This window comes from Canis lupus, chromosome 23 (assembly GCF_011100685.1).
Source record: "Canis lupus familiaris isolate Mischka breed German Shepherd chromosome 23, alternate assembly UU_Cfam_GSD_1.0, whole genome shotgun sequence".
NCBI lineage: Eukaryota > Metazoa > Chordata > Mammalia > Carnivora > Canidae > Canis > Canis lupus.
Genome location: NC_049244.1, coordinates 28,860,606 through 28,876,486, shown reverse-complemented (window position 1 = coordinate 28,876,486; position 15,881 = coordinate 28,860,606). Strand labels below are relative to the sequence as shown.

Below are 15,881 nucleotides of genomic sequence, written 5' to 3'. Positions count from 1 at the left end.
GTCTCTGACACTTCTCCTTTATTTTTTCCTCTTTCCAGTATCCATCTGGTAAAATTAGATTACCATCTCCCTCAAGAAGAAAGAGTAAAAATTATAGGTGAACACCAATGCACACAAGTTAGCCTCTCCTGCCAAATTGTTATTCTACTATTTCCCCAACTGAATCCATCTTTGCAAGAAATGTATGCTGCTTTTGACAAAAAGCATTAGTGTTCTTATGGAATTGTTCCACCAATTTAATCATTTATTCAATAAATGTTTACCAAGCACCAACTCAGAGCCAGTCACTGTGCCAGCAGATGGGAATAAAATGAACAAGACAGATATAGTCCATGCTCTAGTTGAGCTTAGAGTTGAACTCAGTCTTTTCAAACTTGAATGCGCATACACATCACCAGGATTTTGCATCTTCTGATCCAGTGAGCCTAGGGTGTAGTGTCTAGGGTGTGGTCTGAGATTCTGCATTCCTAACAAGTTCTCAGGATACTAGTGATGACAGTCCTCAGACCATGCTTTGAGGAATGGACTGGCCAGTTGGTATTCAGCTGCTGTGCTGTGACACAATTCTATATTGAGAATACTTCTCAGGGGTGCCATCAAACTGGGATCAATGAATATTGTCCATATAACGGGAAACACATACTTTTATCATGATGCCTATTTAGTGGAATTTTGAGTTGTGAGATCAACATTGTAAGAGTATGATTTATTAAGACTAAAAAGTGAAAAGTAAGAGGTATGGAATAACATCAAGACGGCTGGATGCCATTCTGGGAATAGGTAAGAATGAGGCCTCTGAACACACTCGCACAATTGGGGCACTAACCTGCTCTCATCATCAATGACACAGAGCTAATGGGGCTAAGGGAAAAAATTCTTTTAATTTTCCAAAATTTGCTTTTTCTTAACCAGTAATCACTTTCTAGCCCTCTCTAGTATAACCACTAAAATTTCTCATCATGAACACTATGTACACACAAAAGTTATCTCCAAAATGTGTAATTTCACAAATAAAAAGAAGCCAAATATATAGCTAGAGTCCATATATTCATAAGCAACCACTTATGTCAACTGTCAATTATTATCTCTTAGGCATGGGGTTGTGAGGAGATGGAAAGTGGAGGGAATAAAAGGAGCTCATTTAGTTCTAAAATGTGTGAAGCCAGGAAAGGCCATGTAGGGTCAAGCTGGAGAGAGGGGTTGGGTTTGTTTGCTTTTCCTATATTCAAAAGAGAAAATGAATCTAGCTATAATAAAAAGGGTAAAGTCACTTTGCTCTCTCTACAACTCCAAATACCCAAGTACAAAATGTAGTGAAAGACTGAAGGCATCTTAAACTCATCTACAAACACGTACCTAGCTGGCTAATCTTCAATAGTTAAGAACTCCCATTAATAATTTAAAGGAAAAAAAACCCCATAATTTAAAGGAGCCATAGCCAGGAGAGAAACCAGGACAGGCCAAGGGGTTAGCAGGAAAGACATGGCTAGGTATGTAGAGTTAGTTCTACTACACATTCCTAAAAATGTGTTCTTACATGTGGATACGAATGCACAGAAATAATGAGTCTATAAAGAACCCTTCCCACAATCTCAGAGCCAAGTCTAACTGGGGAGCTGCAAATGCTGGCAATGTGACAAACATCACTGTCTGCAGACAGCTGTGGGAAAATGGACTTTTTAAGAATAAGTCAAATTCATTATAATGCTCACACATAGACATGCTACTCTGAAACCTGACAATCACTTTGAACCTTTCTGTAGGTTTCCTATTTTCCTATTTTGAATTTTTTCTAAGCGAGAGAAGTCAGTGGAAAATGTTGTTAGTCATGAATGACAGAAGGTACTAGATACCGCTGCCACAATTCCTTGCCAGAAAGGTTTTTTGTTTGTTTGGGAGATGTTATTTCACTGCAAAGAATGAAAGACTCTGACAAGTGAACACAGGGGGTGGCTAATACTGCCATGGCCCTCACTGCCACGAAACAGCCCCTCTGCAAAGATCAGAGAAGACAAATTTAAATTCCTATCACAAATATCTAAATTAAAGCCTGGCCTAAACAAACACCAAAGGAAAATATTTCAATCCCTTTAAAAAATTAGCATATGAATCAAAGATGGTTATTTGACTGGAAGCAAACAGTATCCAATATAGCTCTATTAGTTTTCTGTGACAGCTTCACTTCCTTTGGGCATCGGAATGATATTCTCTTGGTGGTAGGTGCAGGAGCCCTGAGCACAACTGTGAAGCTTGCATGAATGGAAAATAATTACATCAGCTAAAGAAAATTCTACTATGGTATGTCCAAAGTGCTGTCTGAAGCTTCCATTAATATAAGGCTTTAGTCTATTATAGTTCGTAGTCTCTCTGACCTTAAAGCCATGATTAATGCTTACTTAATTTTCTGCTTAATTGGTTCATTCCAAACATGACCCATGACAGGCCCAGCAAGGCCATTTAAGCATGCTCTCTGGCCTACCAGCAGCACCTTTAGTTTAATAACTACTGTATAATTAATATTGGGCTAAAGGATGGAGCATAGAATCACATACAGCTTTCACAGGAAAGAAAATTATTTTGAGATGTCCACAGGTGCTGATTTTCTATATGAGTAACTGATGCTCTGGGGGACTGATTTTCCTCTTATTTCTATCATGCCTGTTTAGGCCACAATAGTGAAGTGACAGGTTGGGCAGGTGTTATTCTGCATCCATTTCAAGTTTTCAAATTGGATAGAATCCTTAAGTTTCAGTTAAAGGCACCTACCCAGCTTCTCATGTGGAAGGAACACTTCAATTCTTAAATATGCCTCAATGTGGAGAATCAGCACATTTTTACTCAATATTAGATTCATTTTAATTATCCTCAAGAGCTGAGGAAATTAGAGAGTGTCTGCTGGAGAGTTTATTCTTGGGTGTAAATACAAGAGTCAGGTGGAAACATTACCATGCAACACAAATGTAACTCAGTGGAATATGTGACAAATCTGAAATAAAACCACCATCAATTTATATTTATGAATGAAGTCTTTAAGATATCTAAAGCTCTGGAAGTGATGGGACATCTAGGAATATAGAAGTGACCCCCAGCACTTAGTCTTTTTTGAGGACTGATGAGCCAAACAGCTCTACCAGCTTCTCTGGGCTGAGTTTTGGTGTCTGGGCTGTTAGTTCTTGTGCTAGTATGTTTGGGCTGCTTTCAGAGGACACAAGGTCATGTGACACTTGCTGGTATGGGTTCCTGCCACACCAGTGTGCCACCTCCAACTATAAAGCCTGAAGAGAGGAGCTAAGGGATTCTAGTCCCTCATCTTTAATTTTCCTCTGGAGAGAAGACCCCAAAACTGTTAGCATTCCTTGTGGAAGGCAATATTGCTCAGTTGACACTAGAAGAAAACTCCATGATCACTATCTGGACCAAGGACTTTGTGTCCCAAGTAATACTAGAGATCTTCCTAGTTGACCTTCTACCTCCACCACCTCACCAGTCTCTCTCAGCCATTCGTTAGCTAAAGTACAGACTGAGGCACTACTCTCAATGTTTTTTTTTCCCCTTTCTTCTTAACAATGTTCTTTTTATTTATCAAATTTATTGAGGTATAATTGATAGACAATAAAATGCACTCATTTAGAGCAGAGAGTTCAGTAAGTTTTGACAAATATATACATCAAGGTAAACCACCACCACAATCAAGGTATCGACTTTTTCCATCACCACAAAAGGTTCCCTTGTGTCCTTTGAATCAATTCGCAATTTCCAGACCACCACTGGTCTCATTGCTATCACTACAGATAAGTGCTGCTGGTTCTAGAACTTCACAGAAATGCAATTGTTTAATATGAACTCTTTTGTTTGTGGCTTCTTTCACTCAGCACAATATTTTTTATATTCATTCATATTGTTGTGTGTATTGATAGTTTGTTCCTTTTCATTGCCAAGTAGGATTACATTGTATGGATAAACTAGAAGTTCATTTACCCATTCATCTATTGGTTGACACTTGTTTCTAATTTTTGGTACTACGAATAAACTGCTAAGAACATTTGTGTACAATCTTCTTAGAGACATGTCTTAATTTCTCTTAGGTAATTATCTAGAGGTAGAACTGCAGAGTCAGTTGATGTTTTCATTTTAAAAACTAAAATAATAAGGGACATTTGGGTGGCTCAGTGGTTGACCATCTGCCTTTGGCTCAGGTCATGATCCCAGGATTCTGGGATCAAGTCCTGCTTCAGGCTCCCAGTAGGGAGCCTGCTTCTCCCTCTGCCGATGTCTCTGCCCCATTCTCTGTGTTTCTCACTAATAAATAAATCTTTAAAAATAATAAAAATGTATTGTTGTGTAACAGAGTTCAAATCACATTATTTCCACTTGGACACTTAAAGGGAAGAGATGATACCTTAAGTCACAGAGCAGCTGATAACTACAAAGGGCATGTAGACTTCCTATGGGCAAGCAAAGGACAATCCCTCTGAGGTCAGAGCTTTCTTGGAGCACAGGGAAGGGGCTGAGGAGTCACTCAAGGAGTAGCTAAAAGAGTACTTAAATGATAACTGGTCAGGCTGTGGGTGGGCAGCCAAGGCCTACTTCAGTGAACCCTTAGCACCTGAACAGGTGGATTGAGAGCCATGCTCTGTCTGCACCATGTTCATGAGCCTCAAGCTCCTTCAGCTTTGCAAGAAACCCTATTCTGCAACTCAGTTGGAAGCTGCTGAAAATAAGGCTAAATGCAATGAAATTCCTGGCAGAAATTAATGTGTAAGAAATCATCAGCATTACATATACGGGGGTAGGTAGGGATAATTTCTTTAATGTTCCAGTTGTGCTTTCTCATTTGAATATAATGGTTATCTATGACTTTGGCTAGATTAAATCAGCTGTAGCCAACGAAATGCATACCAAATGTAATAACATCTTACTTTGTTTTCTTTCTCTGCAACTAACTCCTCACATCCCAGAGGGAATTTTCCAATTCAACATCAAAGACTGATTACATTTGGTATAAAAGCTTCAAAAAAAGACTGTGTAATTTTATTTTACATATACATGCTAGATAAAAAATAAACAAATAAAAACTTCCTCTAGGTGCTGAAAGTTTGGAGTCAAATCTTCTAAAAAGCAAAGAGAATGGGGAAAATAACCACTGCAAAATTCATCAACAAATTAAAGTTTCATATCCCAAAACTTCACTAGCTATATGATCACTAATAATCTTGTAGTTGCCCATAATTCTAATCAATCACCAACTCAAAGGTTACGTTTTTATTGCTCTAAGTTTCCCTTTTCAATTTAGAGAACTATGAACTTAACGGGAAGGAAAAATAAGGGGAATATTTAACATATTTTACAAGGCATTTGGCTCGACTAAAACCACAATGTGTTTTTTTGGATCTGATGGCTTATTATGGGAGACCTAAGTAGTGTTTCCTTATAGCATAAATTTCCAGTTTGGCTAGTAACTCAATATCTGGTCTATCATATTGCAATGTCCACGACAAAAGACAAAGGGGGACATCAGCATTAGTCTCCTGGTAGTAGGTGCAACCTGTGGTCAGGGCTAGCTTAGGAGTAATTTGACTAATACAGGCCACAAAAATTAGCATAGAGACACACAAAGAAAAGACTCTGCCTTTTGAAAGTCCAATTCATTTGTCTGATTCTGGAGAATCTATTGTTCCTACTCAACACCTTTGGGGAAAATGGAAAGGGTGCTGTTCTATAAAGCAGGCACTTTTGAGTTCTTAAGCAAATTATGTAATGTCTTTGGTTTCTCATGTATGAAATGAGTAGGAAGTACTTTTCCTACTTGAGACCCAGAGGCTGGGCCCAGACTTCTTGATCCTAGACTACCCACTCAATATCCTGTTCTGGGGCTTCCTCTTTATACAAAGGGATGGCCCTGCCTTACAGCAACGCACAAGCCATCCATATCAAGTGCTATCCAATGGCCTCTCAGTTTTATATTTTTGGAAAGGCCTATGGGATATTTCTGTGCTTACAAATTTTACCTTTGGAAAATATTAGTATTGTATAGAAATACCCGAAAAGGATCCAAGATGCAAATCCATCTGATAAACCTATTTGTTTGTCAATAATACCTGTTATCAGATGGCTTCCATCATTTGAAAAGTTGGCAAATGCCAACCTAAAGAGCTTCAGGTGCTAGTTTCCTTACAGGTGAAAGCAGCAGCACAAATTCTAAAAGATCTGTAAAGAAGACATCAAATGCAAATTTGGGCTGAGATGACCAATCAACCCAAACTTCACTACCTTCACTCTCAGTTTGGAAGGAGAACTACTGCCCAAGAGAGTTGTTACACCATTGTGTAGCCATGAGGATGCACCTCAGACCTCCCACTATAAGGAGCATAATTGGCCAAGGGTCCTAAGGCTGTGTTCTGTAAATCTATCCCTGCATTCTCTCAGAGGCCACTACCACTGCTAAAGTGCAGCAGGGAAACTAAGGCAAGCCCCTGATGGCTGACTTTGCTTAAAGACTTCCTGATGTCTTGGTTGCCTCTGTTTGCCTGGCAGACTAGTACACATCCACCAAACCTGTCTTTTCATTTGTAACATGACTTAAATCATGGGTTGATGATTCTCTCAGCCTTTTCCAGCTCCTTTCCTAATGCCTTTCATGCAGACATTTTCCCTAATATCCTTGCACTTTTACACCCATCTTGACAACTGCTTCTTGGAGGGCAGTCTAATATATCATTCATTCATTCATTCATCCAAGAAATATTTATTGAGTGCCAGAAAATATTCCTGGCACTTTGTCCTAGGCACTGGGGAGGGTGGTACAAGACTGAGATGGCCCCCATGGTCATAACCCTCCCCACTAGGGTAATAAACTGTTTCCCTTTCTTTGGCTCTTATTATGTGTTGGGCACTGAGGTAAGAGCACATCATATGCCCACTCTCATTTGCTTTTCACAGCAACCCTTAAAGGAGGTATTATTCTTATTCCATAGATAAGAAAACTGAAATCTACAAAGTTGCCAGGGGCTTCCCTGACGGGGACAGCTTTTGACTCCAAAATTCATGTTTTTAACATTAAACTATGCTATCTCTCTCCTATTTGGGTAACAGCTCTGAACACTTTTCTTCTGGCAAGGATTGCACATCCGTATAGTTGATTTTCCAAACTGGACTTCATTTGTTCACTTTTATGAAGGCCAGGGAAATCACTAATAGAAGGAGGAAACAGTATTTCAGAGCATTCATAGTCCTACACCATTACAATGTCCGTTAATAATAATATTGTTTAACTCATGCAAAAGTTTCTCACTTGGTGTGAGTTTCCAACTCATTTTCATCTATTACAAAGATAGAAGAGGACAGACAGTCCTTTGGCTTCTCTGCTTTTTATCCTGGTCCCAGTTCATCCTCTGGCAAACTGATGAAAGGTGGTCACATACATCCAAGGCTTTTCTCAGAGGCCAGCCAAGCCTACCAGACGGTCAGCCACACCAACCCATGTGTCCAACCCTTCTGAATACTGATGTAAACTCATACCATGATCTCCAAGGTCAGTTAAGGTGTCTTCTATACTTGATTCAAGTGGGTCAAGGTCCAAGGAAGGAATGGGCTGAGATTCAGGTAGGTTCTCTGAAGTCAGGTCATCAAATTCCTTGTGGAAGGTAATTAACAGTTGATGAGAAGTTGATAGAAGGAAACAGCATTACCACAAATGAAACAATATTGTTTAGAAAACTATGTAGAAATAAAAGTCTGTCTAATCCTCTCCCTTAAACAGGATTCCACTTTCAAATTTCAGAAAGGCAGGTTGGGATAGAGAAGCAGCCTTGAACCAACTCAACAGGTGACCTTGACCTTCCGTGGCATCTGTTTCAGAGCCATGACTAGGATGAGGCAGGAGGAATGCCCAGGTACACAACTGAAGGAGGTACTCACTTTCTGGCTCATGCAAGAGCAGTCATGATCAGCAGCGAAGAACAAATACTCCCTACAATTCTGCATCAAGGGTACCACATCCATCTCCCCCTAGTTCAGCCCTGCTCAGGTTCCTCATCTCAGAAGTAGAGCTGTTTGGCTTGGATGACTTCCAAATTCTCATCTAGCTTTAACAGTGCTATGATTCTGTAAACTCCAGTTTCCTAAAGAAAGAGATCTAAGAGGCCACATGAAAGAATTCACACTTCAAAAAAAAAAGTAAAATTCCTCAAATATATCAGTAGGTATTTCAATAGATCATTTTGCTTTTTTTCCCCCCCGGATTTGTGTGTGTGTGTGTGTGTGTGTGTGTGTGTGTGTGTTTGCAACCTAGAGCTAATGGTGAACTGACCTATTTTCCTTGATAAGTGGCTTTCATGGAGAACTACTCCAAGAGACTCTTCTTATTAAAAACAGAAGGGAAAGCTCAAACTAATCTTAATGAATAAAACAAAGCCATGGTACAGCATTTGTGAAAATACAGTCATCAAATATTTTTAAGAAGTCCAGTGTTTGTACTGTATGATTGCTGTAGGAGGTGAAATTGATTTCAAATTTCAAAGGATCACTGATAGCACACAGGCAACTTTAAGAACAAAGATTGCATGAAATGTGTTTTCACTTCTACTTCAGAAATTATTGGAAAATAAGTATTTGGACCCTCAATTGACTTTGATTTGCTGAGGTTCTCTTTGAAGAGAAGAGATAGAATTGTTATAATTGCTTCTATTAGAAAGGACTTGCTCTGATCTTTGATCTCCTTTACTATTTCATATATGGAGAACTGATGTGTTACACACTTCTCACAGAAACCCAGTTTTGGCATCATCACAACTGTGTGTGTCACAGGATAAAAGAAAGACCAGGCTTATTTTGTACATTATGGAATCTAGTTGTTTTAAAGCTACCATCCTTTAAAGAAATGGTGCCTATGATTCCATGTCCAACTATGCTTCCAGATTTCAAAGCTCAAATTCAGCCAAGCAGAAAATACATGCCAAAATAAAAGGTCCTGTTAGTTAGGGTCTGGGAAACAAAACAAGCCATTCTCCTAAGTGCCTCAAAGAATTTTTGACATGTTTAAGAAATAGCAGAGCCTATTTTCTCCCTTAACTCTGATTTTATCTCATACCACTGCTTTTGATAACATAAAGCACTTCATATCAGCTGACAAGAGAGAGAGAGGACAGAGAAGAGAGCCCCAGTGAAATTGGGAAGAATTTAAATCATAAATATGTGTATGGGCAGAGACAGGAGCATTTTCCTCTTTCTTCCTTTTCTCCTTATCACGTTTTTCTTTAGCTTCTTGCATCTGATTAATCCAATTTCTTTCTTACATTTTATTTCCTCTTTTCCAGCTCACTGATGCCTTCCCTTGAGATATTTAAAACCCTTCAGTCCCTCTGCAAAGTATTTAGCTTCCCATTTTCTCTCTCTTTTGTTCTTTGAATATCATTAAACCTGCCTCACTCTGTGCCAGTGAATATGCTTAACCGCCTCTTTTTCCTGCCTAGCCTCCTCTCTTCATCCTCCTCCTGGGGTGGACAAGAAAGCCCCAGGTCACTTTTCCTTTACTTCCATTCCCATTAAATGCTTTTTTCCTAAAGAGTCTATAAGAAAGTCTGTTAATCGGTAGCTTTTCCTGGTCTTCCTTCATCTGAAGGTGAAATGGCTTTCAAGAGCCTCACTTTCTGTCCATTATTAATCAGTGTGGTCCTGGATGAGCAGCATCAGAATCACCAGGAGCTTTTTAAAAATTCAGCATCCCAAACCCCACCCCAGACAAACCAAATCAGAATCTGCCTTTTAACAAAAACAATAGGTGATTTGGGTGAATTTTGAAATTTGAGAAGCATTGCTATAAGCCATAAGAACTTAGAGAAGAGCCAGTCGGATTGTGGACTTGTGAGGTCAAAGAGGATTTTCCTAAAGAGAAAGTGACATTTGAAAGTGAGAAGGTGGGATGCTAATGAGGGGTGAGATGGAAAGGCTGATATAATTGCATAAAACAGGGCAAGATACCTGGGGGGTTAGGGAAGTGCCGAGCAACCCAGTCTGCAAGACTGAACCAGCTAGAAGACCCAAGCATCTGCTGGAGCATTTCCTGCCCCCATCAATATGCAAACTTAAGAAATGTACTTCTGGAAATCTCAGGGCCAAAGATGTTGGCAATACTAAATCAAAGATCAAAGAATGAGCCAACATCTCTGGACAAAATAGCATTAGGCACTTTCCCTCTTGTTGCTCCCTTTGCTCCTTGCTGATGGAAAGGGGATGGAATTGAAAATAACTACATAGACACCAGGAAGTTGTGAATTGGGACTTCATGAAATCTTTATGAAATCCTCACTTTCTTCAACTGAATTGAGCCAAGATCTCAACTATCCTGTGGGATTATCCCATGTTCTGAGGGATAATATATAGTTAATAAAATCTCCCGAGATCCTGCCTGCCATTATGGTTTCAGTTTTATCTTAAAGTTACTGCAGGATCCCCAAGGACCCTGGTTTAAAAAAGGACAGGATCACTTAGAGAGTAGTTGTTTAACACTGACAGCAATCACATCAGAAATGAAAAAGAACACATAAATTATTACTTTGAAAGGTCAATGAAGGAAAGCAAAAATGTCAAGTAAATTATCAGACATTGAAATGTAAAATCATATTTGAAACTACATTTTTATTTGCCTTACAGCAACTTCAAGAATAAAGTTATTTAGGTCTTATAAAACAAAATATTACCACATCTGTATTTCTCAAATTCTAATCTCTGAGGATAACATCCTTAGAAGCAGGGATCCCTGAACCTTCCAGAAAAAATGTCCCAGTTTCTATTAGATGATTCAACAAGTAGTTTTACACATATTGACAAACAGAATTTCTATCATCATGCCAGATTCCTTCTAAGGATCTGTGGAAATTTGCAGTTCTCAGTCCTGTGTGGAAGAAAGCCAACAGATCTAGGGCAGGTGACCCACCTCCACAAGTTATCATTTCAGGGCATAAAAAAAGTGGGGAGCTGTCAATGAGCACTCAGTGCTTGGTAGGGGATCAGGTCTGCCATGCACTGAAAACATCAAGACCCTTCTCCAAGTAGGGATCCAACATTGCTCCTGACCCCATCCCCTTCAGCCAGCAATTTTGCCATTCACTAGGTTCCATGAGTGGGAACGATACTATCTTCCATGTTTCTGGGACCCACAAGAGATTCCACAGCTGGCTTCATTTAATGGAGTATGAAACAAATAGAGGGGGCAAGTGGAATTGAGCACATGTCATCAATGTCCCCATATTGTCTGCTAAAGGGTTCCAAGAGATACTCTTAAGGTTAGAGAAGGCTGAACACCCCCCCTCCATCTGTTCCAGCTTGGAGTTTTCAGAAATCGATAATACTCACAACCATTAAGTAAATGAGAAAGGTGGATTACCTCTCAAATGGAGGCAGAAAACAAGTGATCCTAAGCTCTGCCTGGCTGAGAGTGCACTTTGCTGGGGGCTCCTGCAATGCCCCAGGGTTTGGAGCACTCTGATCACTGAACTACAGGAAAATGAGTGCCCCCAGACTTCAGAGATCATCTCCAAAGCCTTAGAGGAGCTTGGTTCTTCCTGCTAAAGAAAAGGAATCTCCCTCAGATGCAGAGATCTCCAATGAAGGAACAACCAGAATTTGAGCCATAAAGTTCTCTATAAAAATGACTCCCTCCGATGTTGCTTTTATCAGAAGAGCTAGGAAGTTGGGGTTGATGTCTATTGTCCAAATATGAGCCTGAAGAAAAACTTCCTTAAGTATCATTGCCTACACCAAGGCCCATGAAGATGTTTTTAACCATTAGAGAAAATGGTATTTGCTATTCAGGGGCTTGGGATGCTGAGGACATGATTCAGGGTCCATTTCATGTGACTCTGCAACCCTATTTATTATTGGACATCTAAGGTAATTATTCAAAGTTCAAAAGGGACTATTAACACAATGCATAATGACATAGATGGGAGACAGAAAATTAAAAGGGAAGGAAAAAATAATACAGAAAGAGAACAATGGAATAAAGAGGTAAAGCAAAAACAGCACGGCTGAAATTCAAAATTAGATATACATACGTTTGCTCTACAAAGTCATAATTTTATTCATCAATTGTTCATTCCATGCTGATTGAGTTTTCTTGTATGCAGTATGCACTTGGATGTTTTTGGAGGAATCTATTGATCCATTTTTAAGTATAGCTGCTCTGAATTAGTGTCATCACTAACCATCAGCCTATATGCTAAAATGAACCCCAGTACCTCCCACCCTGAATTGGGCAAAGTTGGTCTGGATGCTTTTTTTCTTCCCCCTCTGTCCCTTCTCCTACCTGACTGGCCACATCAATGTGATGAATCTGAAGCAATCAAAGAAAGGTTTGATGTAACATTAAAACAAGAGAGCACTTACATGGAGTACATCAACAGTCAGCTGCCCGTAGTTCCGAGATCTCAACTCTTGCAATCGTTTGTTATTTTCTTCATATTTTTCTTCTGCAAGCTTTCTGCAATTTTAAAGTGAACATAGAAAAACTGCTGCATTTTGCTAAAGCCACATCTAAATTATGCAGGTAAAGTGAGATCTCTGTTTCAACAGGTAGAGTGGGGTGTTGAGAAACCAGATCAACGGGTCTCTCCCTCATCAAGGTAAATGAAGTGTAGCACCATGATGGTACTACTTTTAAAGCACACATGATGATACTCTGTCTGGCTCCTTATCTATCCTTAGAACCCCTAAAATGCATCGCTAAAATTCAAACTTAGATATACACACATTTGCCATATGGCAACTTCAAGAATAAAGTTATTTAGGTTTTATAAAACAAAATATTAGCATGTCTATACTCTCAATTTCTAATTTCTGGGGATAACATTTCTTAGAAGCAGGGGTCTCTGAACATTCCAGAAGAAAAGGCCTAGTTTCTAGAAACTAGGGGTTCAGTTCTATTAAGAACATAGAATTCTTATCCATGTTCAGATTCCTCTTGAGGATCCATGGGACTCTGAGGGCAAAAAAAAGCAGTATGGACCCCTGCGTATTCTCTGTGATGGTGGGGTGGGGGGTGGCCCTGACACCCAGGCAGTGCCCAACAGGAACTAATAACTCGATTACTGTTCTCAGGATGAATAAACCCACAAACAAGGAGAAGAGAGCTAGATTTCCAAGAATTTATGGAAAGAATTTGAGAGCCACTGTGAAAGGGAACTTTTCTCCAACACATTTTTTCCATCTAATATAGAAGAGGTAAAAGTAATAGACTTAAACTGAAGGAAAAATCTGAGTTCTCGTGATTACTTGTGTGCTAATTTAGATTTAGATATTTTTGAAAAGTCACTGAATATCCTTAGAGTCAAATCTTGTTTCTAAAGTGGGTACATTATATCCCTCCTGACAATAGAGTTGTTTTCTAGCTAAAACACATGACTGTGCTCGAATTCTAGAAATAATGATCAAAAACAATGAAATTCAACCATAAAACTAATAGTAAACTTTATCTAAAATCATTGCCTTTAAATAAAAAACATTGAATATCATGTGGAAGGTCTATGACTTTGTGTATTAAAAACCATTTTAATCTGAAATATAATTTGTAATGTGCATGTAAGTTATTAAATTACCTTTTTGATATGTTCCTGTCAGAGATTTAATTTTCCTTTCACCCTCAAACAATGACATGAGTCATGGTACCCCAGAAATACTGCCATTCGTGAGGCCTTAGAAATAGATCTGGGACTGTTAGTTAATACAATGGCTCAAGCAATTTACGTAAATATATTTTCTCAGTAAAACCCACACCCAGTGGTGCAGTGGTTTGCAGAAACCAGCTTGTACTGGTTCCCAAGAGCAGATTGTGTACATATCTTCTAACTGAACATTCGATGATACCACACTGGTACCTTGAAATTGGCCATTGCGGGAGTATTTACACCCTTCCAGCCCCACACCCCCAGAGGTGGTTGTTAAACATTTACCAGCACATGACTGCCCATGATGCACTTTGACAGAAATAGTTTTCCACATTGATTACAGAAGGCATGTGTTAAGGGAAAAGAAGTAGTCTCACAGATTCTTACTTGGTTCCTCATAATATGCACTACAAGTATAAGAATACTTCCAAATCCTTTTTCAGATATGTTAGCAAGGTCACAAAATGAACAGATTGAGTTTCAGGTCTTTTCTGTCTCTCTATCTCTCAGTTGGGGCTTCTAAGCTACCAAATAGTTGGCAGAGAAAGAAGAAAAATTAGGAGATTGGATTTACCAACTGAAAAATTTGTCTTTGAGAAACTGGGAGTCTAGGGCTCTTTGGAATCTCCCCTTTTCATGTAAATACTTTACTAGTGATGTTGACCACCAGCAGGGTTGCCCTGATCATAGATTTTTCAAAGGGCTTCACTTGACAGAGCAGAGCTACTTCCAATCTGTCTCCTAAAGCCAACAATTTCCTGCCAGTACATTCTTCCCCCTATAGACCAGCTAGACCTCCTGGCAGAGGGGGTACAGCAAACATCTTCACCCTCTCGCCGGGGTATGTACTGGAGGCATCAGCAGCAACGAGGCTTCATTTGGAGGCTGACTCTGTATTTTCATCACTAATAAGCTCCCTGACATTCAATCTTTCTTTGCACACAAGACTGAAAGCCTGACATTAATCGTGGCTGGCATCCAATAACCACCTATGGCTAAAAGCCCATCTTACGAGGGGACGAATAAGTGAAGAAACAAAGAAATATAAAATGCATATGTGCATTTTGCTTTCTTGTTTTTGCTTTTGCTTTTCTTCAGTCAATTCCTTCGGAGCCCTGGGAAGTGGCCAGAGAGCAAGGTACCCTGAGGAAAGGCAGCTTACTTCAACTTCCTGGCCTTCTCATCAGCTGCCTGGAGCTTCCTCAGCCGCATCCTTTCTCTCGGTGTCATTTTCTGCACTTCAGACAGTGCCCGCAGAGTCTGCAGGTGGATCTTTTTCTGCCTATAAATAATAAAGATCCCCGCATGCAACTCATCCCAAATATGCTCACAAAAATTAAACAAATATTTTACAGAAGTATCATTACACTACTGAGAAGGGGGAAGCATCTCGAGACAGGCCAGGCAAAAACTAATAAACTCAGGGTAGGTAATGAGCCAACCAGGACTGTGGTTAATTGGTAATATTTTTCAAATTAGACTTGCTTAAAAGCAAATTATGTACTTTCCAAATTTCTGCTCATTTCTTATGCCCTATGACTGATTGTCATTATGTACGACAAATTAGGATCTTGGCCATCAAGGAGTAAATGGACTAGCAGACTAATTCAACCCTGTGGATAGGATTTAATCTCTGGAATTAGGCAGGGTTTGAATCTCATCTCTACCACTCATTAGTTCTGTAGCCTCGGGCAAGTTACTGAACTTCTCTGAACCCCAGTTTTTTTCATCTGTGAAGAATAGGGTGTGGTGAGCATTACATGAAACAATGTTTGTACAGTGTCTGACACATAAAAGTATTCCAAATGAGGGGGCACCTGCATGGTTCAGTCAGTTAAGTGTCTGCCTTCAGCTGGGGTTGTAGTCCCAGGGTCCTGGGATTGAGCCCTGCATCTGGCCCCCTGCTCGGTGGGGAACCTGCTTTTCCCTCTTCCTCTGCTGTTCTCCCTGGTTGTGCTTTTTTTCTCTCTCTCTGTCAAATAAATAAGATCTTTAAAAAAATAAGTACCCCAAATGGTAGTATTGTATTAGTTAAATTTTGTTGAACATGTTATATATTCTGTGCTTCATACAGTAGGTAAGTGTGGCACAGTGGTTATCACGAGGCTAATAACATTCTCTGGAAAAAAAAAAAATAACATTCTCTGGGTTCAAATCCTAGCTCCCAGGTTACATGTATATGCCCTTGGGCAAGTTATTTAACCAATGATCATTAAAATA

General features: G+C 39.5%; 1 protein-coding gene across 18 annotated transcripts in view; it reads right to left on the bottom strand.

Moving 5' to 3' along the window:
- The window catches only part of NEK11 (NIMA related kinase 11), a 255,460-nt gene that overhangs the window by 134,854 nt on the left and 104,725 nt on the right, over positions 1-15,881 (bottom strand). For 17 of the 18 annotated variants that reach the window (XM_038570830.1, XM_038570831.1, XM_038570834.1 and 14 more), the window contains 3 exons: positions 14,824-14,943; positions 12,385-12,478; positions 7,519-7,633 (listed from right to left, as the gene is read on the bottom strand). In XM_038570830.1, coding sequence (XP_038426758.1) covers positions 7,519-7,633; positions 12,385-12,478; positions 14,824-14,943 — 329 coding nt within the window. The remainder of the gene's footprint in view (positions 1-7,518; positions 7,634-12,384; positions 12,479-14,823; positions 14,944-15,881) is intronic. The other variant, XM_038570832.1, reaches the window with a different exon arrangement.